Consider the following 26,110-nt stretch of genomic DNA (forward strand, 5'->3'; position numbering starts at 1 on the left):
TAACGTGTAGATAGTTGTGGTGTCCCCGTTCTCCATCTTTAGCCTCATAATTAACCAGTCACTGATGGATTCAAGTTTGGGTTTGCCATTTCTGTAAAGCGAAAACAACCTCTCGAGACAAGGAAAAAGATAGCCCACAGTCAATCCCTGCCCTCTGTTTACCCACAGCTTGGGCATTACCTGACTTGGTATGTCCAGTGAGATACTACTATACCTTGCTAAAGTAGGATTGTTTACTACACAAATTACACAGGCTGTTGCCACATGTTCTGCAAAAGGGTCCATCCAAGAGGCACAAAAGTGTCTTTGTATTGACTAGGAAAAACCAAAGGATTGGTTCTGCAAGAATTCCACATCCATCTGCTGTTCTTTACCAGCCATCCTCTTCTAAATGCGCCCCCTGCTGTGGTGCAAAGTCAATGTCCTTTTTCTGAATATGTGGGGGGGGGGGGGTTGTGCCAAGATAATTAGCACAGGAATCAAGTTGCTTGGAAACAGGAATGGAAGGAGCAGCGGTTTTAACTGCAGCATCTGCCATCCAATTACCCTTTGTCACTGGGTCATTTCCCTCTGGTGACCTCTGCTATGGATGACTGCAACCTCTTCTAGTAGTGTAACAGCATTCTAGAGTTCTGATATCTGTGTCCCGTATTTTACTTCCTTGTTTCCCACTGTTAAAAATCTTCTTTCTTTCCAAGTGGCCCCATGAGTTGTGTAAAAATTACCTTGAAGGTGATGAGCTCTGCAAGCTGTGCTGACTGAGATACCTGGAGAAAGAGCATGGTCAGTCACTTCTCCATAGCCAGCTTACGTTGTCCTTCTTACATGAAGCTGCCTCCATCTGTGTACAAATCAATGTCTGCATTTTGGAGAGGTTGATCTTTAAGATCAGGACGGCTTGGCATAGATGCAGTCCACAGCTTGCAAGCAATCATGTTCTTGGTCTTCTGTAGTCTCAAAAGGAAGTAAAGTAGCTGGATTAAGAATAGCCATGGAAACCCCAGAATTCCCCACCAAAGTCACATGATATTCGGTCATGTGTGAGGGAGTCAGCCATCTACTGCCCCAGACTAATCCCTTTTAGCTGGGAAATTTCCAAGGTGAATTGCAAACCGGTGCTTTGGAACTCCTTGCCACTTGCAGGATTGGCAAAACAAAATTCCTTTCATCAAATCTCATGTCTGGGATTTTAAGATTCAGCTGCTGTGAAGGCAAAGCAGGGCCGGTGGTGAGACAAATTAAAAAAAAAATTTTGATCCTTAGACCATTTGATCATTAGTTCTCAGTTTACATCAAATTCAGCTAGCAGAAATATTGCATAGATTTTGCAAAAACATGACAGTAATACAATTAGACTCATTTATCTTAAAATCCATTTTTCCTTCTCACCCACAATTAATCTGGCTGGAACACAAACTGCTTTACAGAGAACCTCTTTCCCCCTCCCATCTGGAAATGGGCGGAGTTATCCTTGTTCATCAGGGATCAGCTCAGTTGTGAGCAAGAATTTGAAAGGGAAACTTCCGGTTTAGAGTTTGGAGCTCACGGAAAATGGTAAGAGACCATCTCAAGGAAATCAGTAAACATAACATCTAAAGGCTTATGAGACTCGGTAGTGGCAGAAATATCACAATTAACTTGATATAAGAATGAATGAAATAGAGCTTGCTCTCATGCCTAATGCATTTAGCCATAAGCAGCACTTTTGCAGAGGTGGGAAGATTCAGCCCTCAGTTGGCCAGCTGACCGCTGAAAGTTCCCTGTGTTGCTCAGGCCATGACCAATTTTATGTTCAATTAATATAATAACTGTGAATTTTGGAATTCAATGTCAGAGCAAGTTTGGTCTGGAACAGTTTACAGAAAGGAAAAAAACACAAACATGTCACTAGTATAAATACATTCACAAATACAACAGAATAAACAGAATAAATACAACAGAAACCTCATCTTCACAGAAATGAGCTATAAAATTGATGTGGGTTGAATTCCTATACAGAACCAGAGCTTTGGGCTCCCTCTCAGAAACATGCACACACACACACACACACACACACACACACACACACACAGGATTGTCTTGTGTATTTCACAGAACAAAGGACTAAACAAAGAAAACTCCATATGAGTCACAAGGAATTTTATAACATTTTCAATCTGTTAGCCATAAACTCAGTTAAGAAAGTAGCTTAAATAGAACAAACTTATCACAGCCATCCATAAAAACAACCTGTAATTCTATATTACCTTTCCACATCACAATCTTATAACTTACTGGTGCTTTTCAAGCATTTTTCTTTTTGTTGTTGTTAACAACCTCCAACCAAAATCCTTTTACGTATTTCCTTCTAGGTTTTTCTTCTTCTTTTGTCTGCAATTCCCATATGCATTCCTTCAAAACTCCATTTTCTTTCCTCTTTTCCAACTGAAGTAGTTGAAGAGAGATAGAAAAGAAGAAAAAGAGAACAAAAGCAGCCTTTTGTTCAGAGAAACTTTTGCAGCTAGAACAGTGTTATCTTTTGGCTTGGTTACAACAGGACAGTGGCAGAGACTGTTTGCAGACTGTTTGCAACACACGGGCAAAGCTTGGAAGCAACTTGGAAACAGAACACAGAGAGAGAAATGATTTTTGCAAAAGACAATCATTCTTCCTTCCTTAACACTTATAAAACAGAGGCAAGTGCAAAAGGATGTTATTTTTGGAGTCAGGAGGCCTCTGACTCGAGTTCATAGTGGCCAAACTTTCATACAAAGGCATTTCAAATCATGTTTTCTAAGAGCACTCTTTGCTCCCATGATAATCACCCAATTTTTCAACACACACTCCAAAGGTGTACATGAAATCCGTTCAGATTTTGTGTACTTGCTATTTCTGCTACCCATAGCCCCCTCTTTGAATTGCTCGGGCTTAGGCTGTTTATTTCCTTCCCAGGCAGCCCTACTTCGGCTGTGGGGTTGTTGTTTTTTGTTTGTTTGTTTTTCTTCTCTCTCTCTCTCTTTCCCCCTTCTCGAGCTGAAAGATTAAACCGCCCCTGCTTGGACTTTTTGGCTTAAATTCCCCCCCCCTCGGAATTTTGGCTTAATTTGCCCCTGCGTGGGCAGCCCTTCTTCGGCTGTAGGATTTCCCCCCTTTTCTCGGGCTAAAAATTGCCCCTCCCTGGGCTTCCCCCCCCCTTTGCCCCTCTTGGGCTGAGGAGAACCAAAAGACGTCTTTGGATTTCACTCTCTTACTCACTCACTCTCTCTGTTCACACTTTCATTCACTCTTGCCTCGATTCCCAGATGTGGCGCGTTGTGACGACTGGTGCATCCCGGGCCCATGAGAATCCTCCACAGACAAAAGCTGTGGGGCGCGCTGGATCTCACTGTCCCATGACGGGTCAGACTGTCCTCCCAGAGTCACATCCGACTGTCACGGCACCAAATTGATGTGAATACCGATTCGTCCCTGGGTCCGCCTTTTAGCCAATCAAACAGACTCAGTGGGGATCAATTAGAGGCAATTTTATTTGCTGCTGCAGCCAGCAAGGTAAATCAATGGCTATTGCTCTGCATTGAAATACAAATTGGTTATAGGTGCATCTTAAATTTATGCAGACAATCTGAATGATGTTGACACCCTAGACATAGTATACTTGGCAACAAAATGGTGGACTAAGTATCTAGTACGCATGCGAAAGATTCATTGTTCATCTGGTGATCACCCCTTATGTGGTTACATCCTGTTTTCTTTAACTGTCAGCAAAGAACGGTGAGAACCAAGTTTCTTTAGATACAATTTAGTGGAGAGAGATAATCATGTGAGGCCGTGTCCTTGAGCTGGCCTGAGCTGGGCTGGGGTTACTTGAAGTTAGAGTGAGGTATTCTAAGTAAAATGGAGTTACTTTGGTTTTCTAAAACACTTCAGTATCTTGCCTGCGTTGCTGCCTCTAGCAATGGGCTTTTCTAGGCTGGATTTCAATATCTTTGAGCCTCCGCAACTGCTTCTGCAGAAGGGTTTCTCTGCCCACCCTCCTTGTGAAGCCTGCAAGTAGCACAAGGGGCGGAGCATTCTCTTTCCCCGCCCCATAGGCCACATTCAAAGCCTGCAAGGGTCCTTTGCGGGACTGGGGGTGGGGAGGAGATGAGGCTCTACTTCCAGTCTAGGTGAAACAGCGCTGGAGGTTGGGTGCTTACCACATCGTAGGTGCTAATGGGTGCGGCCACTGTGCCGGGCGGGGCTGGAGCTGTCACTGGAGGCAGAAGCTGTAGTGGGGTGGTGCTGCTGGTCCCAGTCTGGGTGGCGGCGGCAGAACTGGCCTCTGCAGAGTCCCCTGGATTAAAGAAGAAGAAGACAGGCATGCCAAGGGCTCCTTCTGTGCTCTGGACTCCAGAACAACCGGGGTGGGGCGCCAACCCCTCCCCACTTTCACGAGCGCCAAGGCCCTTCTGAGGTCTACCTTTGAGGGCCCACATGGGTTGATGAAGAGAGTGGATGGGAGATGACGCTAAGCAGCAGGCTCAGTTTCCAGCCTGGTGTCCATCGGATGCTTGGGGATGGCCCCATGGGGAAAGGAGTCGCTGCTGCTAGTCGAGGCTCACCATTACTGGAGCGGAAGTGCTTGCCACATCATTGGTAGTGCAGGGGGAGGCTGCAGTGATGGCGAGGGGCAGAGACAGTGGGGGCAGGGGCTGCTCACGAGGTAGACATGGTGCTTTGCAGCTGGGACTGGGAGAGGACAGACGGGGGACACCAATCTGTGCCTGCCCACCCCCAATTCCAACAACCCCCAGGCCAAGGCCCCCTGGGCTCTGCTTTAGACAACCCCCCCCCCCCACACACACACTTCTTTCTTTCCTTATTGCTGGCTCCTGCTGTGTCCCATTGAGTCCAGGGCTGTTTGAAGGGAAAATGTGGGGGTGGGTCAAGATCCCCCTTAACTGCCTGAAGAGACGCCTCTGCCCTCATCTTCGGATTGGAAGCTGCCCCCTCCTCTTCTGATGCCCCCTTATGCAACTCTGTCCTGCCTTCCAAATGGCACATACGCCCTCTTGGATCCCTGTGCAAGACTGGACAGGATTCTGCCCATTTCCAGGGATCGAACCTGGGACCTCCCTGAAACTCTGCTTCCCAGAATAGGTACTGGGAACTGGTAGTAGGGATTAAGGATTTCAGGGTCACCATGCACATTTGGAGAGAAGTACATGAAATGTACATACAATTCTTTTAATAATTTGTTTTCATAATTGTTTTATGCTACTGCTTTTATTTCTGTTTTATGCTACTGCTTTGATTGTTTTGTGTATTTTCACCTGCGCTGATTTTTAAATATTGTGTTGAATTTTGTACACCACCTAGAGATGTACATATCAGGCAGTATAGAAATATGATAGATAAATACATACATAAATAAATAGCACCAGAATGACTCCTTTTGATTTATAATACTAGAACAGTCTGGAAAAAGGTGGGGAGGTATTCATGGTGGTTTAAAGCAAATTTGTAAAAACAAAATAATATCTATAGAAAATAAATGGCGGCAGCATCTCCTCCACCCAGGGCTCGGAGAGACTCCTGCCTGCAACCTTGGAGAGCCACTGCCCGTCTGAGCAGCTTGACGGATGAATCGGGATGAGGCAGCTTCCTAGGTTCCTCTCTAGATCCTGAAGTTGACCCCTGCTTGGACAAGCCCCATAAGAAGACAACTTCCTCCTCTGGGATATGAACACCTGTCTGAGTTCACTCCCAGAAGTGCCTCTCCCAAGGCATGGGTGATCTTTCTGCTGGCCATTGGTCCCGCAAGCACAGCACTGACTGCTCTGTCTGGCAGCGGCTCTCAGGCCAAGCCAAGTCCTTCTGGGGCCTGCTTCCTGAAACCCTTTCATGGAAGATGCCCGGGATGGACCCTGGCCCCTTCTGCAGAGAAGACACGCCATCCGTGACGGAGCCATGGGTTTTCCTGGCCCCGGTGGGAGATGGGGGTGGCTACCTTGCCCTGGAAAAGGAGAAGCTGCTGCTACCAGTATGGGCAGACCAGTGCTGGAGGGGCAGAGCTTCCTGCATGATCCCGGGGAGCGCGAGGGGAGGCTGCAGTGATGGCGAGGGGCAGAGACAGTGGAGGCAGGCAGGGGCTGCTCAAAGGGTGGAGGGTGGGAGATGGGGGCGGCCACTTAGCAGTAAAGGGGAGGGTCCAATGTCCACCTGCCCACCCCCAATTCCAACAGCACGCAAGCCAAGACCCCCTGGGCATGCATGAGACAGCCCACAGGCTTCAGCAAAGAGGATGAGTGCAGGGAAAGGTTGCCCCAGCGCGCTTAGTTCTCAGTGGGCTTTGCTTCTGATTTACTCACCAGCTTCCTGAAACTGGCCAAGATTTTGAATGGGCCCTCTTTCCTACGTTGAGGCCGATGAGCCCTTGGGTCCAGGCTTGGCCACTTCTCTCATTTCTGCGCCTGAAAGGTTCAACGTCTGATCTGTAACTGGAGGATCAAAACTGCATTGACCAATAACACATCAGTCTTTCAGGGAAGGTGAGAAATGGGGAAACCTAATCTCCAGATTGCTAGGTTTTCTATCATCATGGTGGAATTCCAGCTACCGCCACAAGGGAGTTGCCAGGGATGAGCTTTGCCTACAAATCCCACCCTCCACTGTGACACCAGACAGGCTACAGGCTACATTATGACATCATGAGGTTCACCACTGAGCATCACTGGAAGCAGAGAGACAAGTTACTCATCCCTCTCTTCAGCCCATTCATTTCAATCCTCCATGCATGGTGTGGAAGGAGCGGACGGAGAGACATTTCCCTCCCTCTCTCACCATACTCGAACCCGGGGGCCTCCCCTGAAACTGACAGCCACGAAATGTAGGATGCCACTCCAGGCCTGGGAGTGCCACCCACATGCTGCAGAAGAGCAGGCTGCTGAATGGCATGCAGGATCAGTGCCACGGTCATCCCCAGGGAGACCGCAGGAAGGCGAGTGGGGGAAACCTGACTGCAGGAGACGGGCCATCTCCCCCCACCCCCCTCGGCTTTTTACCAGGATGGGAAAGAGGGAGGGGCCTTTCCCAATGGGTGGTTCTCCTTCCTGAGCTGGGGGAGAGTGTTGCAGCAGCAAGAAAGTGAGCTGTCTGCCTGGTTTCCAGAACAAGCCCCAGAGAAAGGCTTAAGCTCACTTTCCTTGGGAGACCAACCAAAGAGGCACTTGGGGAGATCAGAATAGAACCGACCGACTCACACACAGGAAACAGAGCCCAGGAACAGGAAGGAGAAGAGAAACTCCTAGCTAGCCCCACCAGCCCAGAGGAAACTACAGTGCCCCCTCTGGCTGCAGAGCAATTGCATAATGCAAGCGATGCACAGTGAGTTGGGCCGCAGCTGTTGCATATCGCAACGGAGAGCAACTGGCCCTATCCATCCCCCGCACAGCATCCCTCCAGTGGCGGCTGCTGGTGTTTACCTCCTGTTTCTTTTTGGATTGTGAGCCCTTTGGGGACTGGGATCCTTCTTTATTTTTTATAATTCTCTGTGCAATCCACTTAGACACCTTTTGTTGAAAAAAGGTATATACAGGTGAAACTCGGAAAATTAGAATATCGTGCAAAAGTCCATTAATTTCAGTAATGCAAATTAAAAGGTGAAACTGATATATGAGACAGACGCATTACATGACTTAGAATTGCCACTTTTAGAAAGACAGCTTGAAGGACATCCCGAAGGGGCAGGGCGGGGCCCCTCCCAAGGAACAGGGCTGAACACACATCTTGGTAGACAGGAAGGCGTTGCCAACCCTGGGGCTTTGCCCTTGGAGGATGGAAAAGTGGGAAGCACCCTCTTGTTTCCTCCCGGAGTGCTCAGCCAGCCTCCCAAGGTGGTGCAGTACAGCAGAAGGGGAGGGGCCTTTGCAGCCCCAGGCAGAGAGTGCACAGTGCAGGGGGGAGCAAATTGTCCGGCCCTCCGGCTCTTGTTGAGCTACAACTCCCATCCGGCCCAGCCACAAGCTTTGGATGTGTTTAGAAAACCAACGAAACTCCATTTTTGCCTAGAAGACCTCATTCTAACTTCAAGTATCCTAGCCCAGCTCAGGGACATCACTGCCTCTCATGATTAACATCATTATCTCTCTCCAGCTAAATTGTATCGAGGAAACTTGTTAACACAGCTAAGGTTCCCAGGCTAGAAAACAGGATCTAGCCAACTAAGGAGTAATCACCCGATGAACAATGAATCAGGCATCATCCGCATGCGTACTAGATACTTGGACCACCATACTGTGTGTGTCTAGGGCATCAGCACCATTTAGATTGTCTGTATAAATGTAGGTGCACCTGTAACCAAACTGTAATCGGTTTGAGAGCATGAGCCTACTGTTTACCTAATGCCATCTGCAGAAGCAATAAAGCCTCAATGAATCATTCCCAATCCTTGTGTCTGACTGACTGGTTACGTTGACCCAGGAATGAGCCCCATCCACATCAGTATGGTCGCTCAGCAAGAGCTGGAGGGCCAGATTTCCCCTCCCCGGCACAATGTCAGGGCAGAAGAGGCAGAGAGGTGCTTGTGGTCCGGGTCTCCACGGCCCAGCAAGCCTGACGGAGCCCTTGCTTGACATGGCCCCCCTTGCGATGGGGATCTGGAATGCTGAGCGTTGGCCTGACTGATGGTGGGGATCTTTCTCTCCCAGTTTATCAAGTCCGTTGAGAAAGAGAGAGGTGGGGACATAGGAACATAGAAAACTGCCATATGCTGAGTCAGACCATTGGTCTATCTAGCTTAGTATTGTCTTCACAGACTGGCAGCGGCTTCTCCAAGGTTACAGGCAGGCAGGAAGCCCTATTTTGGAGAAGCCAGGGAGGGAACTTGGAACCTTCTGCTCTTCCCAGAGCGGCTTCATCCCCTGAGGGGAATATCTTGCACTGCTCACCCATCAAGTCTCCCATTCATATGCAACCAGGGCAGACCCTTCTTAGCTATGGGGACAAGTCATGCTTGCTACCACAAGACCAGCTCTCCATCGTCCTGCAATGGAACTCCAAGGCTGACCCACCAGGTGCCTAATGCAGCAGTTTGGCAACTTTGGGAGTTCTGCAGGCTGCAAAACCTTGGCCTCCCGGAATCTCATGTCAGCCCAAATCCTGCGCTGGGAGTCATGGAAGGTGAAGCCTGAGGGAGGAGGGGGAGACCTGGGCAGGAGAGGTGGGGACCACCAGGTGGGGGGTATGAGCCAAGTGGGAGGGGGAGCAGTGGGGGTGGGGGGGCTTGCTTCCGAGGAAGCCTGCCCAGGACTGCCTTCGCCTTTGCTTCCCCTCCCTATTAATTCAGAGTCGAAGGGAAACGTCCTCCGTGCTTTCCTGGCATGGGCAGTTCTGCCAAGTGGCCTCAGTGGTGAGGCGGAAATGAACACAGCCAGAAGGTGCCCTGCTCACCAACGCCACCTTGCAGCTTCTTCCCAGGTGCAGAGGTAGATTCTCGCCGGTCTGACTTGCATGTGCTCTGATGGCCAGAGAATGCAGGACAAAGGGAATGAGCCAGCTTCTCTTTTGGGAAAAGCAGGCCAAGGAGAGGAATGGAATCAGACCGAAGCAATCTGTGGCTTCTGCATAGCTGCAGCGGTTGCTCAGTGTGCGGATCTCTCTTCTTATCAGAGTGGGTCAGTTTTCCATTTCCAGCTCCTCATTAAATTGCACCAACTGGGTTAGGGTGTGTGGTCATCATTAGCTCTCAAGACGTTTTAGTAGAAACCTCCTTGGTGGCGGCCTGTCCCCTAACCTGGGAAAGCATCACCATTCTGAATTTATGGTGTGTCAGGGCTGCTCTTAAAGACACAGGAGCGTGGCTGAGAAAAGCAGTTGGCCACCCTGACTGGCAGTGGTTTGCCCGGAGGGCAACTGGTAGGCCTGTGGGTCCTCTGGGCTTCCCCAAAGGTGGGACACTCTTTGTTAATTTCACCCAACTCTGTGCCAAGACAAGCTGGATTCGGCACCCATATCGAACACACAAAGCCAGTCCATGCCATGTATTTAATTAGTCTGATTTCAGTGAAAGCATATGAAGTGCCTGAAAACTGTGACATGTTGCCGAAAGGTGAAAAAGGATGGGGCTCAGCCCTCAGGCTCCACAACTGTTTCAAATGCAAACACACACACATACACACACCCATGAGAGATGGAGTGGTCTCTCTTTCTTCCTCACGTTGCCTCTTCTTCAGGCACCCCAAGGCTCCCAGAGTAGCTTTCCTACCCCAGTTCCAGCACCCCAGTCCACAGTCTCTGCTCCCCCAGTCAGCGTCTCCCCCCTCCCAGCTGTCTCTGCCTGGCCGGTGCCCATCCCCCCCTAGAACAGAGCTGGGAGTTCCGGCGTCCATGGCAAAAGATGCTCCAGAGGACAGTTGGCCAACTTCAGCCTTACTGACCAGACGCTGAGATGGCCTTCTGCCTCAAGGCACTGGCTGTGGCCATTCAAAGGCCCATCTTCTTGGTTGTGGCCTATGTCTGCAAACCTATTTGGGGTTGCCTGCTGAGGAAGGTAGGAAGGGTCACCTGGTGCCAAGTGGGCCCTGCGGATGAAGGGAGGGCGGGAGCTAAAGGACAGTCAGGGAGTGGCCACCGAGCAAAGGTGTGCTTTAGCAGCCTCACCCCTCCTCTCCATCTTGTTTGCAGGCTCTCTCCTCATCTTTCTGGCTGCCCCCAGGGAGGAGCTGTGTGACTTCTGCCTCTCTTTCTAGCAAGGTCTAGCAAGCCCAGCATCCTGTTTCCCAAACAGTGACAGAGCTTTAAGAATGGGGGGTTTCATAGGGATGGTTGTCCTGACCCAGACATGCATCTACCTAGTGAGGGGAAAGAGAGTCAGCCATGAGGACAGCATTTCCTCCTTTGGATGCCAAGTGGATTGATCTCGAAGAGAAGTCCTCAGGGTCTTGGAAAAGGAGTATGGGCAAGGAGTGGAAGGGGCTAATGCTAAATGGGCCAGGTCCAAGGGAAAAGAAGCCAGTCTACTGGCTTTGCTGCAAGAGACAGTGTGAGAGGGAATCTGAGATGGGCTTAGGGGATCCAAGAACCTTGCTGGATCAGGCCCAAGGCCCATCCGGTTCAGCACCCTGTTTCCCACAGAGGCCCACCAGATGTCTTGGGAAGCTGCCCCCCTCCTGCTGTTGCTCCCCTGCAACTGGTGTTGAGAGGCACTGTGTGAAAAGGTCCTTCCTTGGGTCGGTCCTAGATTTCCTGGCAGTCCGTTTCATGGGAGAACCTCTGGTTCTAGTCCTGGGAGAGAGGGAGAGAGATTTCTCTCTGACCACTCAGCAGGTGGCATCCATAGGATATTTCCCAGGGTGTTCAAGCTGTGCACAGGATGCTGAGGTGTGGCCTCTGGCTGCCATCCAGGGAGCTGGGTGTGATGCCATCACCGTGCCGAGGGCCCCAAGGGGATGGGGCCGTAGTTCAGTGCTGGAGCATCTACTTTGCATGCAGAAGCTCCCAGGTTCCATCCCTGTCATCTCCGGCTATGGCTGGGAAAGAAGCTTGGAGAGCGGCCACTGCCAGACTGTGTCGGCAATACGGAGCTAGATGGACCACTGGTCAGACTCGGTAGAAGGCAGCTAGATGGACCACTGGTCAGACTCGGTATGTCGCAGTGTCCCCAGCTCTCGCTCTCCTTTCCATCTGATTCCAAGGGCTGGAAGTGAGGCTTGAGCGGAGTGGTGGGCTGGCAGCAGGTCTACAGCTCTCGACCGGAGAGAAGTGCTGCTGTCAGTCAAGCCTGTGGGGGTGCTACTGGTGGGGATTGGTGCAAGAGAGCTCCTAGGAACCTGGGGCCTTCTGCACGCTCAGCAGCGCTTCTCCCACGGAGTAGGGGCCCAAGGGGAACTGGGATGGTCGAGGCTGAGGTGCCAGGAAATAAGAGCTGTCTTTCTTTCCTTGGTCCATAGGAGCGTATGAAGCCAGACCCCCTGTGGCAGCTGGAGCATCTGGGGGAGCTTGCTCGGAAGGAGGTGAGGAGCATCTTGTATGGCATCGTCCAGCCTAGAGTGGAAGACCACCCAACCCCTTAAGCAAGGGGTTTGGAAAACAAGGTTGCCCTTCTTTGAGCACCCTTTTCCGTGGGGTTTGGTCAAGACACAACACGGAATACTCGTTGGCTTGGTCTCATCCATGCATGAGCAGAAAGCAACTGCAGTTGAGTTGTATTGCTGGTGCAATTTTGGAAAAGGCAGTTGTGGCCAATGGGGAGGCCACTGGCATAGTTAAAGCAAGGGGGTGGGGGAAAGGTTCCAAGAGGATCCTCTTCCCTGCTGGGTCGTTGGCCAGGGTGGAGTTGCAGCAGTCTCAGGGGTGAGGGTGCAGGCAAGAGTGCAAGGAGGAACCCAGACCTCAGAGCAGTGACCTCGACACATTTCCCTTCAGCCTGAGCGCCATTTCCCACGGTGCTGACCTCTGCACAGTTTTACTCTTTCCTCAGTGTTGGGAGGGCCCTTTCCGAGAGATGGAGCCCTCTCTGAAGAGCTCTCTGTGGAGGGCTGCACTTCCCAGTACTCTCTGCAGGCCTAACAAGATGGTGCAGGGAACAACGGGGTCCTTTTTCCCTTCAGGGAGCATCCCCACCCACCCCCAGCCCGATCCAGATGCCAGCACTGTACCGTGGGGAAGTTCATCCCCAGATGCAGCCAGGAGGACTGTGTAGAGTATTCCACTTTGTCCGAAGCTGCACACAGGCCCAATGAACAAGTTGTCACAGTCAGGACTGGACAGTCACTTAGGCTAAATGGGCCTGCCGCCGAAGAACACTACTCGGAGGGGGAGAGAGATTTTGGCAGGAAATTCAGGACCTTGGATAGATCCAGACAGGGACCCTTGAGCTGGTGGGGGAGACCAGAGCAGGGTAGACGTTGCTTCAGCAATGTTGACAAGCCCAGTGCAGGATTGGATCTTTGGCTGGCTAGTTAGGGTGGCTGGCTAGTGCCTCCCTTTTGGACTTCTGCAACCTCCTTCCACCAGCGCTCTGCTGCTGCTCTGGATGGAAGCCACCACCCTCTGAGCAAACGTGTTTCTGGCCCTCCTGGGACTGAGCCTCTGCTGATCCTTTTTGTTGCAGTTCAGAAAACCGTGCTTCATACGAGCAGCTGTGACGTTTCACATTGAATGTGAGATTCAGAGCGAGCAGCCAGGACCTGTCCACGTAAGTTTAATGCAAGCCTTATGTTCCCTATGGACTAAGAATGGGGGCAGGAACCCGAGGTGGGGGCTCCATCCTTGGGACATGGAGGGAGTGCTAGATTTTCTCCCATCCCACTTGTGTAAAGGGTTCCAGTGAAGTGGAGCCGTCTCCGTCTGAGGTGGCTGTCTAGTGCAACGGTTTTGCACTTGGGCAGCCTCCTCCCAGCAGCGCTCTCCTGCCACTCTGGATTTCAGCCACCATCTAAAGAAATGCATTTTTGGACCTCCGGGTACTGAGCCTTTGCTCAACCTTTCTGTTGCAGGTCCCAGATCCTCAGCTTCCTCCAGGAATGGGAGGTTTTATTCGAAAATCTCCCCATTACAGGCTGAGACCAAAACCCGTATGTATGAGGCAAGTTATTCCCGTACGTTCCCTACGTAAGAGGAAGGGGGGGTCGGGACCCCAGGGAGGGCCTGCATCCTCGGGCTAAGGAGGGAGTGAGAGATCTGCCACCCATTCCACTTGTGCCGGGGTTTCAGTCAAGTGGGGCTATCTGGGTCTAAGATGTGAGGACATTGCTTCATGCAGCTTGGAGGGTGAGCAAGATTCTGGCGGGAAGATCAGGACCATGGACAGCCCCAGACAATTGAAGTGGAGGGAGAGCCCGCACAAGGTAGATGTTGCCTCAGCAATGTTGATAAGCCCACTGCAGGCTTGGATCATTTGCTGACCAATTAGAGTGGCTGGCTAGTGCAACAGTTTTGCGCGGATGCATAATCCTTCCAACAGTGTTCTGCTGCTGCTCTGGATGTCAGCTGCCCTCTGAGGAAATGCATCTTCAGCCCTCTGGGTACAAAACCTGACCTGAACTTTTCTGTTGCAGGTTCAAGAGCCTCGGCGCACCCCAGAACCTCGCCGAGAATGGACGTGTCGGCCAGAATCTGTCCAGGTACGTCTTACGCTCCCTATGGAGGAGAAATGGGGGGTAGGAGTCCACGGGGTGTACTGCGTCCTTGGTCCATGGAGGGAGTGCTGGATCCACTTGTGCACAGGGTTTGGGTGAAGTGGGGCCGTCTGAGCTGAGAGGACTTCCTAGCTGGGAGTCGACAGTTCCTGGGTAGTGATCTCTGCTCCCCTTGCCCCTCTTCCTCCTCCCACTGCTGGGCATCACGACTCTTCCAGGGCACGGAAAGAAGAGCAGCAGAAGGATGCTACAGAGAGAGTCACTGCTGCATCTGGCAGGGTCCCTCTAGCTTCAGGTGGTCCAATTATTCCCCCTCCACAGAAGTCTGTTCAGGCTGAGGTACTCCTCACTCTTGAAGTAGCTGAGATTTCAGGGTTGGGTCTGTGTTGTTTTCTGGATTCCTTTTAGAAGTGGAGACAGAGTGTGGCCACGGAGGGACTAAGGGAGCTCCGCAGTTCGGCCTGTAGGATCCTGGAAGCGCTGGAAGCCACACAGGTAATGTTGGATCAAAAACTCCATCAATGCAGAGGGAAAGGAATCCGTGGGAGCAGGGGCATAGCAAGGTTGGAGTGGGCCCAGAGACAAGATTTCAAAATGGGTCCTTTGCTGATATACACACACAAACACACTTCACAAGATATAGTGCACTCACACTCACATCCCCATTATGAATACGGTGAAGATCTAGTTCACTTTGAATCTAGGTTTTTTTACTCTCTGCTACTGCCGATATCCAAGAGAGTCAACCTAATTCATAGGGGGTGCAACACGGGCGGGCAGGGGGTCATGTGACGTGCCTCTGAGGGTCCCCTCAATAGCAGTGGGGCCCCGAGACGACTGTCTCCCCTTGCCTAATGGTAGTCATGCCCCTGTGTGGGAGGCAGGTGCAGACCCTGACAGACAGAGACCATTAGACATTTCAGGCTGAGCTACTCCTCAGTCTTAGCTCATCCTACCCAGCATATGGTCTACCGAGCAAATAACCCAAGTAGGAGAAGTGGGTCTGTGTTCTTTTCTGGCTTGCTTTTAGAAGTGGACATGAAGGTAGGAAATGAAGGTTTGAGTGGGCCACTAATGGGCACGTTGTTAACCTTCTTGCCATAGGAATTCCTTGCAAAAAACCCTACGGCGAGATTCTATGGGCCAGGAAACTTCCATAAGAGAATTATGGAAACCATGAAGGTGATGGAAGCCATGCAGGTGATGTCTGGAAAATGCTAGTAATTATGAACAGAAGATAGGCAGGACCAGCAGAGCTTCACCAGAAAGCACACTAAAGAGCTGTTCTCATGGCCATTGACTGGGTAGGACAAGCTGCCAGCCAGTCTCCAGAGCGGTGCGCCCTCCCAAGCCCCAGTCCTGAAAAAATCAAAAACTAGATCAGAGAAGAGGGAGAGGAACCCATGGGAGGCGGGTGCCAACTCAGACCATGTCCTCCTACCCAGCAGATTACCCAAGTAGGAGGGAAAGTCTTCCGGGTTCCAGAAGGAATCCTGACCTCAGAGGAGCCATAATCTTGATTCTTTTCCAATGGGGGTCTATTGGGCTGAAATGGCATGAGAGCCGTTTCCACCTGTGCTGACCTCTGCATAGTTTTACTCTTTTCTCAGTGCTGGGAGGGCGCTTTCAGAGGGCTGGAGCCCTCTCTGGAGAGCTCTCTGGGAGGGATTGCACTTCCCAGCACTCTCTGCAGGCCTTCCGAGGTGGTGCTTTGGCTCAGGAGGGCTCCTTCTGCCTGAAGGGAGCCCCCACCCTCAAGGTGCACAGATGGCAGCACTGCACCTTGGGAATGGTCATCCCCACATGGTGCAAGGGGCACTGTGCAAGGTATTTGGCTTGGGCTGAAGCTGCACACAGGCCCAATCCACAATTTGACAGGCTTAGGGCTTTAAAGGTGCATAGGGTTGATGGAGCACTGATGAACACTGTCGCAGGCAGCTCTAAGGGGGAAGAAGGTTTTGAGAAGAAGATCAGGACCTTGGATAGCCCCGGACAGGGACAGTCGAACTGGGAGGGGACACCAGAGCAGGTTAGTTGTTGCTTAAGCAATGTTGACAAGACCTCTGCAGCCTTAGGTCTCTGGCTAGCTAGTTAGGGTTTCTGGCTAGTGCCATATTTTCACGCGTGTGCTGCATCCTTCCAGCAGCACTCTGCTGCTGCTCTGGATGTCAGCCACCACCAGAGAAAATGCATTTCCAGCCCTCTGGATACCAAGCCTGTGCTGAATCTTTCTGCAGCCAAACCAAGAGCCTTGGAGCATGCCAGGACTGGGGACATCTGACAGAGACGGTGATCCTGGGTCGCTGCCAGTCACAGAAGACATTCAGGTATTGTTTGGGAAACCCGTCCTACTCCTAACAGAAGAGGAGGAAGGACCAGCAGAGCTTCAACCGAGGGCACGCTAGCTGCTCTCTTGGCCATCAGCTGGGTGGGACAAGCTCCCAGTCCCTCTCTGCATCTGTGCGCCCTCCCAAGCCCCAATCATGTATGGATCAGAAACTAGATCAGAGAAGAGGGAAAGGAACCTGTGGGAGGTGGGGACAGACACTGACAGGGTCCGGCCACCCAGCACAGCATATGAACCAAGTCGGAGGAAATGCCTCCAGAGTCCGAGAAGGGATCGAGACCTCAGAGCAGTGATCTTGACACTTTCCCAAGCGGGGGCCCTTTTGACAGTACTAAATCAGAAACTAGATCAGAGGAGATGGGGAGGAACCCGTGGGAGGTGGGCGCTGACTCTTGACAGTGTCAGAGGGGGCAGAAGAGTGGGTCAGGTGGTAGTGTCCCAATGGGTGCCTCCTACCACCCAGATTTCAAAGAACTTGGTGAAAGGGGTGATTTTTAAAAGAATTTCTGAAGTTTGCTCATCTTTAAGCTTCCTCTCCATCGGGAATAATGGGGAATTTCAGCAGCCCCATAACTCCACTTGGGGTGCACCAGGGTTGCTTCGAGCGAGTGGTGGTGTAGTGCACATAGGGTTCCAACCATCCCTAAACCCAAAACCCACGGGGCACAGGGGTTTGTTGTATCAGAGCTGTTCTTCTCAGAGTAGATTCTTGGATCGGAATGAGAGTGGATTCAAGGTGGGTCATTCTTTCTGTCCTAAATCATCACATCATATCTAGCAGCAGGAAGAATCCTTCACAGCAAGTAGCCAATCATTCATGCCTTAGCTGGGGAATTGCAGTTTGTTCCACCAGGGTCCGGAGAACACACGTCTGGCAGGTGGAGGGGTCAGATGGATATCACACTGAAAACGGAGGGTGCTGTTTAGCTTAGCTTGTGATGAATTTCATGCAGACACCTCATTCGGCCTTGGCTGGTGAATGGCTCTTTTTCCCCACCAGGGTCCAAAGGGAAAGGCTTTGCAGCAACAAAGCATCCTGGACAAATACAGGAAGGAGGGCCGCTTCCAGAGATTAAGGTCCCTCCGGAAGCTGGATGAGGTGAGGAAATCAGAAGCATGTGGGCCCCACACGGAGAACCCAGTTCTCTGGGACACGCTTCCCTCTGAGCTCAGCCCTTTGTGGGTTGTCTCGGGCTGAGAGGAGGAGGGTCTTGGCCTCAGTGCTGCTGCAGTTGCGAGGGGGCAGGTGGAGATTGGAGCCCCCCCCCAGTCCAGTGGGAAGCTCTGCCCCTCCAACACTGGTGAGCCGAGACTGGGCAGCCTGCAAGCAGCTTCTCCTTGCCCAAGCCAACGTGGCCATCCCCTGGGATCAGCTGGACTTCAGGCGGAAACGGGAGGGTGCTGCAGAGCGTTTTCTCCTGCCCGCTCTCTTGGTCACATCATATGCCAGATGCAGGGGGAGAGCAACTGGCCCTGTCCATCCCCAACGGCACAGCATCGCTCTAGTGGCAGTTGCTGGGGTCTATCTTATATTTCTTTTTTAGACTGTGAGCCCTTTGGGGACAGGGGCCCGTTTTATTTCTATCTATGTAAACTGCCTGAGGAACCTTTTATTGAAAAGCAGTCAATAAATATGCACTGAATTCTTATTCGTAAGTCGTGACTCGCCTTTTGGAGGGCCAGGATGTAGCAGGCACCCTCCTCACACCTTTCTCCCTGTCCTGGAATCCTGGAGACTCATCTGCCCACCAGACCCGGGCCAGGAACACCACGGCAGCCCCTGCCTCCAGCGCCAACTCCGGCCCCGCCCAGCACTGCAGGCTCCCCCGAGAGCACCGGAGAGGAGGTAAGCAAGCACTGCCCCTCCCGCACGGCCAAGCCCAGACGGGAAGGAGCGCCCCATCTTCCAAGCAAACGTGGCCGGCCAGAGGTCCCCCCGCCCCAGGCCAGGAAAGCCCATTGCTCAGTGGTAGACTGGGTACCTTCTCTGCAGCAGCTCCCAGCTTCCATCCCTGGCAAAGGGCAGAATCCTGTCCAGTCTCTCCCAGGGACCCATGAAGGCGAATGTGCTGTTTGGAGGGCCAGGCAGAGTTGCAGGCCAGGGTGGGAGACAGAAGAGGAGCAGGGAGCTCCCCATCCCAAGATGAAGGCAGAGGCACCTCTTCCGGCCATAAAGGGGTCACCTTGCCTCGCGAGTAATTCAGGCTCACGGGCAGTGGGCATAGATATAGTGTATATCTATGTGAATCGCCTGCAGAAATTCTTGTTGACAAGTGGTCAATAAATATTCACTGGATTCTTATTCGTAAGTCGCACCTCGCCTTTTGGAGGGCCAGGATGCAGCAGGCACCCTCCGCACGCCTCACTTCCTCTTCTTGCATCCAGGAGTCTCAGCCGAGGCCAGGTCTGCCGCTGCCCACCAGACCCGGGCAAGGAACACCACCGCAGCCCCTGCCTCCAGCGCCAACTCCGGCCCTGCCCAGCACTGCAGGCTCCCCCGAGAGCACCGGAGAGGAGGTAAGCAAGCACTGCCCCTCCCGCACGGCCGAGCCCAGACGGGAAGGAGCGCCCCATCTTCCAAGCCAACGTGGCTGGCCAGAGGTCCACAATCTCAGAAAATGGGAATTAACTGGGCTGCCAGTCGGGAGCCACGAACCATGAAAAATGATCCGACTGTTTCGGAGGAAAGGTTTTCGTGATCGTAAAACGGTTCCCCAGAATTCTGGGAATCGTGTGGGTGAGACGATAGCCCTGTCCGGCCATTAGGACACGGCTGACAAGAGGGTAAGAGAGGGACGCAAATGTGTCAAATAAAGAAGTTATATGTGTGTGTGAACATGTAATGTGAATTATACTGAAGTGTGAAGGAGGCCTCGCACACGCTGATTCGCCCCCAGCCCCGGGTCGCCCCAGGGGAAGCCTTGCTCACAGGTTCAGCAGTATGCTTCCGATCCGAATCATGCATTTGAGAGGCCTGGACCCAGCGTTACTTTCAGAATGAACACAGGTACAGTCATTCACACAAACACATATACGCGTACTGCCATCTGTACACCCATACAACGTATTGTCTGAAGAGGGTTTATGTGCAAGTACAAGAAATGACATCTGACTGCTTGAGCAGAATGGTGAGAGTTCCAGCTTTCTGTTTTCCTCTTCAAAAAAAGAAGTTTCTAGACCTCATGGTGGAGGCTGCAGCTCGAATTTGGGTGGGATTCTTCTGGGGGGGGGACTGGGGCACTCTCGCTAGCTCTGATATTGATGGCCTTTGGCCTATGGGGCCGGGGCAGCTCTGATGGGGGGGCACTGGGGGGGGGGGCTGAGGATCTCTCTCTCTAGCGCCCTCTCCAGTGAAATAAAAGGCTGAGATCAGCAGCATCATAGAAGAAGCAACAAGGATGTCGACCGAGCACCATCACGGACCAGACACAGGCTCGGGCTGGCCCACAGGCGAACAGGGCAGATTCCCGGGGTGCCCTACCCGTGCGCCCCAACTCTCACCCTTCACCACCGATTCTTCTCCAGATCTGGCGCCCTCCCCACACACATTTTGGCGCCCTCTCAGTGCCCCCCGTCGGGCCCTGACCAGATCTGGCACAAAGACTCCAAGGGAGACGAGAAGGAAAGAGGAAGAAACGGCGGGATGCTAACAAAAGCGGCAACTTTATTAAGATACTCAATTAGGTCACAAGTCGTCACTTAACTTTCTAACTAAAGGAAACAAAACAGGGCAGAATGGAGTAGGCAAAAAAGCTTTCCATCTCGGCCAATCTGTTGGAAAGCCAAAAATTCCTACTCGGCCCCCAACAGGGCGACCAGCAAAGCCCATTCTGCCCCTGGGAGGGAGGGGGAGGGAGGGAAGGAAGCCCAGGGTCACAAAGGGAATGGGAGGGCAAACAAAATTGGGGGGAGTCCAAGCCAGCCTCCCACCCCACCCCCCCGCTCCTTGCAGGCACGTTCACTTGGTCTCCTCTTCTGGGGCGGATCGACTGACTCCTCCAGCCGCCCAGCAGCAGCACATGCCTGCAAGAAGCACAGAGCAGCGTCAGTGGGGTTGCCCTGCTCCTCCTCCCTTTCCGCTCCGGCAGCCCAGCAAGCGGGGATCGGGCGGGGGGGGGGGGTTGACGGGGGGGGGGCAAGCCAGAGAATTCTGCTTGACCTCAGCTCCCCACTGTGCAGCAAGGGACGGTGTCATGGCCACACCTCCCGCCCCGCTCCGAAGAGGATCTTCTGCTCACTCCCCCCTGCCCGCTGGAGCAAGAGGGGCTCCTCGCTTGCCCAGAGCAGATGGAAGGGAGCAGGGGTGAGTGAGGAAGCGGGAGGTCGAGCCATTGTCCAGCCTGGCCCAAGCACCCTCCCTCGGCCTCCTCGGCAGACCTGGTGGCTGATGCCTCCCTTGCCCCCTCACCTCTGGGGTGGAGAAGGAGGAGCCCCTTTGGTGTAACAGGGAGGGGAGGGGAGGGGATGCGCCCCAGACTTGGGGAGGCCTGGGAGGAGAGGCCTGCCGCTGGACGCCTCATCACGTGCTACACAGCAGGGAGCGGGAGGGAGAGGAGGGTTCTCTGGCCTGCCACCGGGCAGCACCGGGGCGCGACTGGGGCTGCAGGGGCCCCCCCGAGTCTCCCGGGCTCCTCTGCTGCTGCCCCGGTTTGGGAGGGGGGAGGAGGGAGCGGAGGGGGGAGGGAGGCGTGGCTGCGGGAGGGGAGGGGGGGAGGAGCACACCCTCGGCAGGGGAGGGGGCGGATGCCTGGATGGTGCTTCCCCTGCCAGGGGAAGCCAGGCCGCTGGGGAAGGGGAGAAAGGTGGAAGGAGGAGGGGGCGCTCCCCGGCCAGCTGGTGGAAATGGAGGGAGGCGGTGACCTTGCCCTCCTGCTGGGGCCACACAGCCTCCCCGGACCCAAGGAGAGCCCAAGAATGGTTCCCAAGGGCCACTTGGGGGCAGGGTGGTCCTGTAGCCTCCTCCCACCGCCTGCAGCAGAGGCAAGGGGAGGGGCTTCTGCACCCCGGAGGCGGGGCTTCCTTGGGCCAGGGGAGTGGAGCCTGCTTCCCCCTCACTCCTCAGACAGAACTGCACTTCCCTGCTGCCGTCTTGTGGACAGCTCTTTCTATCCACGGGGTTGGAGGAGGTCTTCTGGCTGGTCCGGATCCACTGCGCTGCATGGTGTTTCTTCAGTCTCCCTTCAGCTGCTGATCTTCCAGGGGAGAGCACGGGGCTGTTGTTCCTGGAAAGAGAGAAGGACATTGGTTCAGAGATTGGGGGTCTTCTCACACTCTCCCCCATGACACCACCCAGCACCAGGGACTCCTGGCAGAATATCCGTGTCCTCATTTCCCAGAGGGAAGAGAGATCTTTCCTCTTTCCCTTGGGCTACTTGTACAACTGGCCACAAGGGCCGAAGATGGCATTCCAACACAAGGGAGGGCTGCCCAGATTCCTGCCCGCCCTGCCTGCAGCCCCAGCCCCCTCCCTAACCATCGGGGCCCCTTCAAGTTAAGCCCTGCCTTGGTCTGCTCACCAGTCGGTCAGGTGGAGAGATCACCGTACTCTGGCGGGTGTCTCTTCTTCTTACAGCCTGCCCACAAGCGCCGAACGGCAGCCCGCAACCCGTGCCGGGAGTGGAGGGAAAAAGCCTTCTTCACGATCTTCTCCGTCTTGCAGGCAACTCTCCCGACCTCGGGGTCATGGTCGCCAAGCAAGCTCTCCAGCGCTGGAAGGATGAAGGAGAAACTTCAGCAATGGCATGAAGAGATCACCCCACCCTTCGCCAAGCCCCACCATTTCCACACCAAGAGGGAGCAAGTCCTGACTCTTTCTCCCCTTCACTCTGGGAAACCCTACTGCTGGGCATCCCTGAGGATGCAACCGGGACCTTCCATTTGAGGGTCTGTGGTCCCTAAACCTAGGCCTCTCCCCTCACAGAAACTGCCCCTTCCCACCCAGAAACCTGCACTTACCAGCATGGAAGGTCTCTATGTTCCCTTCAGTGAGGATGCTGCCCTTTTTGTGGACCAGGTGACCTAAAAACAAGGGTGGAAGGAAATGGGACCACAGTTCAGGACCCTGCGCATGGACAGCTCACTTCCCATCATTCAGGAGAGGAAGTCCTCCCCTCTCTGCTCCCTCTGGGACTGACAGATTGAGCCATTCCTCCAGGGACTCTTATGTCACCTTGGGAGGAAATGAAGTCAAGACTCCTAGCTAACGCTCACTGGGCCAGTCCTCCTGGGGAGGGAACAGCTCCTGCCCCCCCACCCTTCTGGAAGTGCACTCAAGGAGAGTGAACCTTTGCCCACCAAGACGACCCACGAAGGGAGACCCAAAGGTCTTGTTTCCCTTACCGATCAGCAGGGCAGCTGTTCTCCTCACTGAAGGCTGCTCGCTGCGGAAGAAGCCCAGGATCTTGGTGGCCTCCATCTCCACGGCGTCCTCTGTGCCGAGCTGCCGAATCTGGGATCAAGAGCAAAGACAAATCCCAAGTGAGCAAAGCATCGCCCAAAGGTCCTTGAGCCATTTGAGCCGAGGGACGGACAGGGAGGGGCTGCCCTTACCAGACGCTTGGCGATCTTGTGCAGCAGCTCCTGCAGGCTGTAAGAGTCCCGCGCCAGCAGCCTGCCCTCCAGGTGCCAGAGGAGGGCTTCCGCCAGGAGGCTCAGATTGTCCTTTGCAGCCTGCCAATGAAAGACCGGAATGGGAGTGGGAAAGCCTCCCAAGGCATTCCAAGAAACCTCTTAGGGGGCTTCAAGGAGTAGGGGAGATTTTGGACTTTGGTGGCCTCTCGTTGGCTGAAGCACAGCCGAGGACAGCCAGATTCAAGAGGGGAAGCTTTTCCCCATCCCAGGAAAGAAGGGCCCTGGATGAACTCTGGGAAGAGAAAGTAGAAGGGGGTGGAGAGGTCCATTCCCTGAAAGGTTTCAGAGAGGCCTGGATGGGCCAAGCCACAGCGGGACAGCTGGATGATTCACCACCCCGTGAGGCTAGCTCTGAGGTCTGCCACTGGGTGGCTGGACTTGGGGAAGCCTAAACACCTTTGTAGAGGAGGCAGGAAAAAGTGGGCTCTCACCTGTGCTACCTCCAGGTCCTCATCCTCCACATGCATCAGCACCGCGATGAGGGTCGTGATGTTCTCTTCTGTACCCTCATGATGGTGGTGGCGGTGCTGCAGGAGATCCAGATGGGTCTTCATGGCTGCCCTTCGGATCTTAGCCTCCTCCTACAAAAAAACAGGGGTTGTCGTTGGCAGGGAGGAATTCCTCACCTCCATCACCATGAAGAAGAGCTTGCATGGGTCTCTTGCAAGAGGTCTCAAGGGGGTGTCCGGTTTCCCTTCTCCAAGCCGGTCGGAATCTACAGGTTGGCCGGCCCTCATAGAGCCGGGGCGGAGGGCTGGCGTGCAAGTACTCACGTGGTGGAAGAGAGGGCGGCACAGGGCAGCCAGGGCAGCATTCACGGTGGCCTGATGTTCCGATGGGCAGTGCCTCAGCCGCTCCATGAAGGCCAGGACCCCCAAAGTGGCTTCCAGACTGGAGGTCCTGAGCCCTCCCAGGATCCCGGCACTAAAATCCTGGGGTTTCTTTGCCTAGGGTGAAAAAAGGTGGATCCTTGGAGTTCTTTCAAACCCATGCTAGTCCACCCCCTGCTAAACAGACCACAGGCCTCTCGGGGGGCTGATGCCGCTTGGCCTCCATCCACTGCCTTGGGGAGGAGATCACTCAAGCCATGCCGGAGGCACAAAGAGGGGGGAGAAGGCGGCATTGGAGCACGTGGGGAATCAGGGCTCCCACGGAGAGATGCATTTCTGTGCCTTCCCTTCAGGATTTCTCCTTCGTCCTGTGGCAAGGGTTCCACAGGCTCAATCCACCCAACTGGAGAAATCTCCCCATCACACCTGGGGATGCCTAGGAGCACCAGCCTCAGGCAGGGCTCCCCAAAGAGAGGAGTTTCCATGCCCAGAGATGCTCCCGGGGTCGTGGGTCTGGGTCACTCACCGCCTTCAGCTTTCCATAGATTTGGAGAAGTCCCCTTTCGCTCAGGTAGCGGATGTTCTGGCTGGGGTGGACTAGCCACGCTACCAGGAGCGTCCAAGTCTTCTCCAAGGCGGCGAAGTCTTTGTCTTTCAGGAGCAGCTAAAAGAGGGAAAGGAGGAAAACATCCATCAGCCCCTGGGGCCAGACCCTCCTCTCAGGGAAGCCCACGCCGAGGAACTCGCTGCTCACCTCCACAAAGAAGGCCACCTCTGCGAGGGAATGCTGTTCTGGATCTTTGTCCAGGCTGAAGAGGGAAGCCAGGTATGCCTTCAGCCTGGCCACTGTGGAGGATGGTGTCTGTAGGAGAGCCCTGCAACACACCAAAGGACCCTGCTGAGTCCTGGGCGGAAGGCCCGGAAAGAGCAGACCTGACCCAAACCACCCCAGCCCCCAGGCCTCCTGAGAAATCTCCTCTTCACTCCTACTTACCTCACCAAGAGGGCCACACCCTGGAGGCAGCTCTGCGGAGAGCACAGGGATTCCCAGCAGGTCTTCTCTGGGGTCACCTGTGCCACCCTCTCCAGCAGGGTCCGGACAATCTGCGAGGTCTCCCTGCAGAGAAGAGAAGAGGAGGTGGCTGTCCCCAAAGTGTGTGTCTCCTTGCGGGGTGGCGTAGTGTCAGGGGTGGAGGGACTGTCTTGGACCATGGGAGGGAGACCACAGGGGTGAAGTGACTTTCCCCACAGCTGGTTTTTTAACACTGCAGACACATTTTAAGGCTCTCTGCAGATCCAAGAGGGCTGCAAATTCTGGGGTCTCCTCTGTGTAGCTGAGGGAGGGGACCACCGTGCCAGAGTCACCCCAACAGGCCAGAAATGCTCCTCACCCATCAGAGTGGGACATGGGACAAATGGCCCTAGCCTGTCCTCCCAGAGTGCTGGAAGGAGGACTTGCTGGCCTCGCTTTCCCCAGCGCCATGACTTACTCAGGAGGCAGGTCTTGGCTCTCCCGGTTCCCCACTCCCTCGGTGGTGTTCTGCAGGCCGGTGAGGATCTTGTTCACCAGGCCCACCAGGAGTTCAGGGAACCTCTCCTCCACCTCACTGGCATACTCCACGCACCGGATGACGTCCCCGATCTTCTTTGTTGCTCTCCCCTGAGGAGAAGGGGAGGGCCGGGCCTCAGCACACAGTCCGAGGGACAGTTATGGGTCAGGAGAATCCCCGGGGCCAGGCCAGTGCCATGGGTGTCTGCACGCACATCTGGGCCTGGAGGGTGCTGCCTCTGGCTCAGGGAGCATGAGGTCCACTGCAAGGGAAAGACATCCCCAAGGGGGAAGGGCAAGTCCCCGCCTCCCGTGTAAACAGTGGCTGCCATCCAAGCCGCCATGCTGCGTAGTGCAGGAAAGGAAGGGCGGAGGGGTGGAGGGAAGTCACCCTTGGTTTCCGCCCCTTACCTCTCCCAGATGGACCGAGGAGAACCAGTCTGGGGCCAGCTGTCCTCTTCCTTCTTCGCCACCGCCGATGTTCCTGAGAGAGGAGAGGAGAGAGAAAAGCTGCTCAAAGGTCTGTCCTGTTGGAGATGGCAGCCAGCTGGAGAAGAACACGAGCACCCAAAGAGATGCTGAGCAAGGATCTCGCCTCCCTTGGGAGGTGGCTGGCAGGGGAACTTCACCAGGCCAGAGATCTCCCAAGTCCAGCCTT

The 26,110-nt window shown here is 53.9% G+C and overlaps 1 protein-coding gene and 1 long non-coding RNA gene across 2 annotated transcripts; both read right to left on the minus strand.

Moving 5' to 3' along the window:
• Positions 1-20,087: 20,087 nt before the first annotated feature.
• Positions 20,088-24,049, minus strand: LOC128352333 (uncharacterized). Its single transcript, XM_053312836.1, has 7 exons — positions 23,847-24,049; positions 23,505-23,654; positions 22,993-23,112; positions 22,783-22,891; positions 22,399-22,461; positions 21,960-22,151; positions 20,088-21,665 (listed from the first exon to the last, which is right to left on the minus strand). Exons 1-6 carry the CDS (start codon positions 23,931-23,933, stop codon positions 21,967-21,969), a joined length of 714 nt encoding a protein of 237 aa, XP_053168811.1. The 5' UTR covers positions 23,934-24,049; the 3' UTR covers positions 20,088-21,665; positions 21,960-21,966.
• A 611-nt stretch (positions 24,050-24,660) lies between these two features.
• On the minus strand, positions 24,661-25,559 carry LOC128352334 (uncharacterized). The gene is made up of 3 exons (XR_008320331.1): positions 25,394-25,559; positions 24,898-25,020; positions 24,661-24,778 (listed from the first exon to the last, which is right to left on the minus strand). It is a non-coding gene; the product is annotated as an uncharacterized LOC128352334 (long non-coding RNA).
• Between the last annotated feature and the right edge of the window lie 551 nt (positions 25,560-26,110).

The sequence above is a fragment of the Hemicordylus capensis genome, chromosome 3 (genome assembly GCF_027244095.1).
Source record: "Hemicordylus capensis ecotype Gifberg chromosome 3, rHemCap1.1.pri, whole genome shotgun sequence".
NCBI classification, from domain to species: domain Eukaryota; kingdom Metazoa; phylum Chordata; class Lepidosauria; order Squamata; family Cordylidae; genus Hemicordylus; species Hemicordylus capensis.

What these genes read in the sequence shown, in the direction of transcription:
- LOC128352333 (XM_053312836.1), bottom strand. Translation starts at nt 23,933, where the DNA reads ATGGAGCGGCTGAGGCACTGCCCATCGGAACATCAGGCCACCGTGAAT. An exon ending in GCCGCCCTCTCTTCCACCAC is followed by an intron (nt 23,655 to 23,846) that starts GTGAGTACTTGC and finishes GTTTTTTTGTAG; the next exon opens with GAGGAGGCTAAGATCCGAAG. An exon ending in CATAGAGACCTTCCATGCTG is followed by an intron (nt 22,152 to 22,398) that starts GTAAGTGCAGGT and finishes TCATCCTTCCAG; the next exon opens with CGCTGGAGAGCTTGCTTGGC.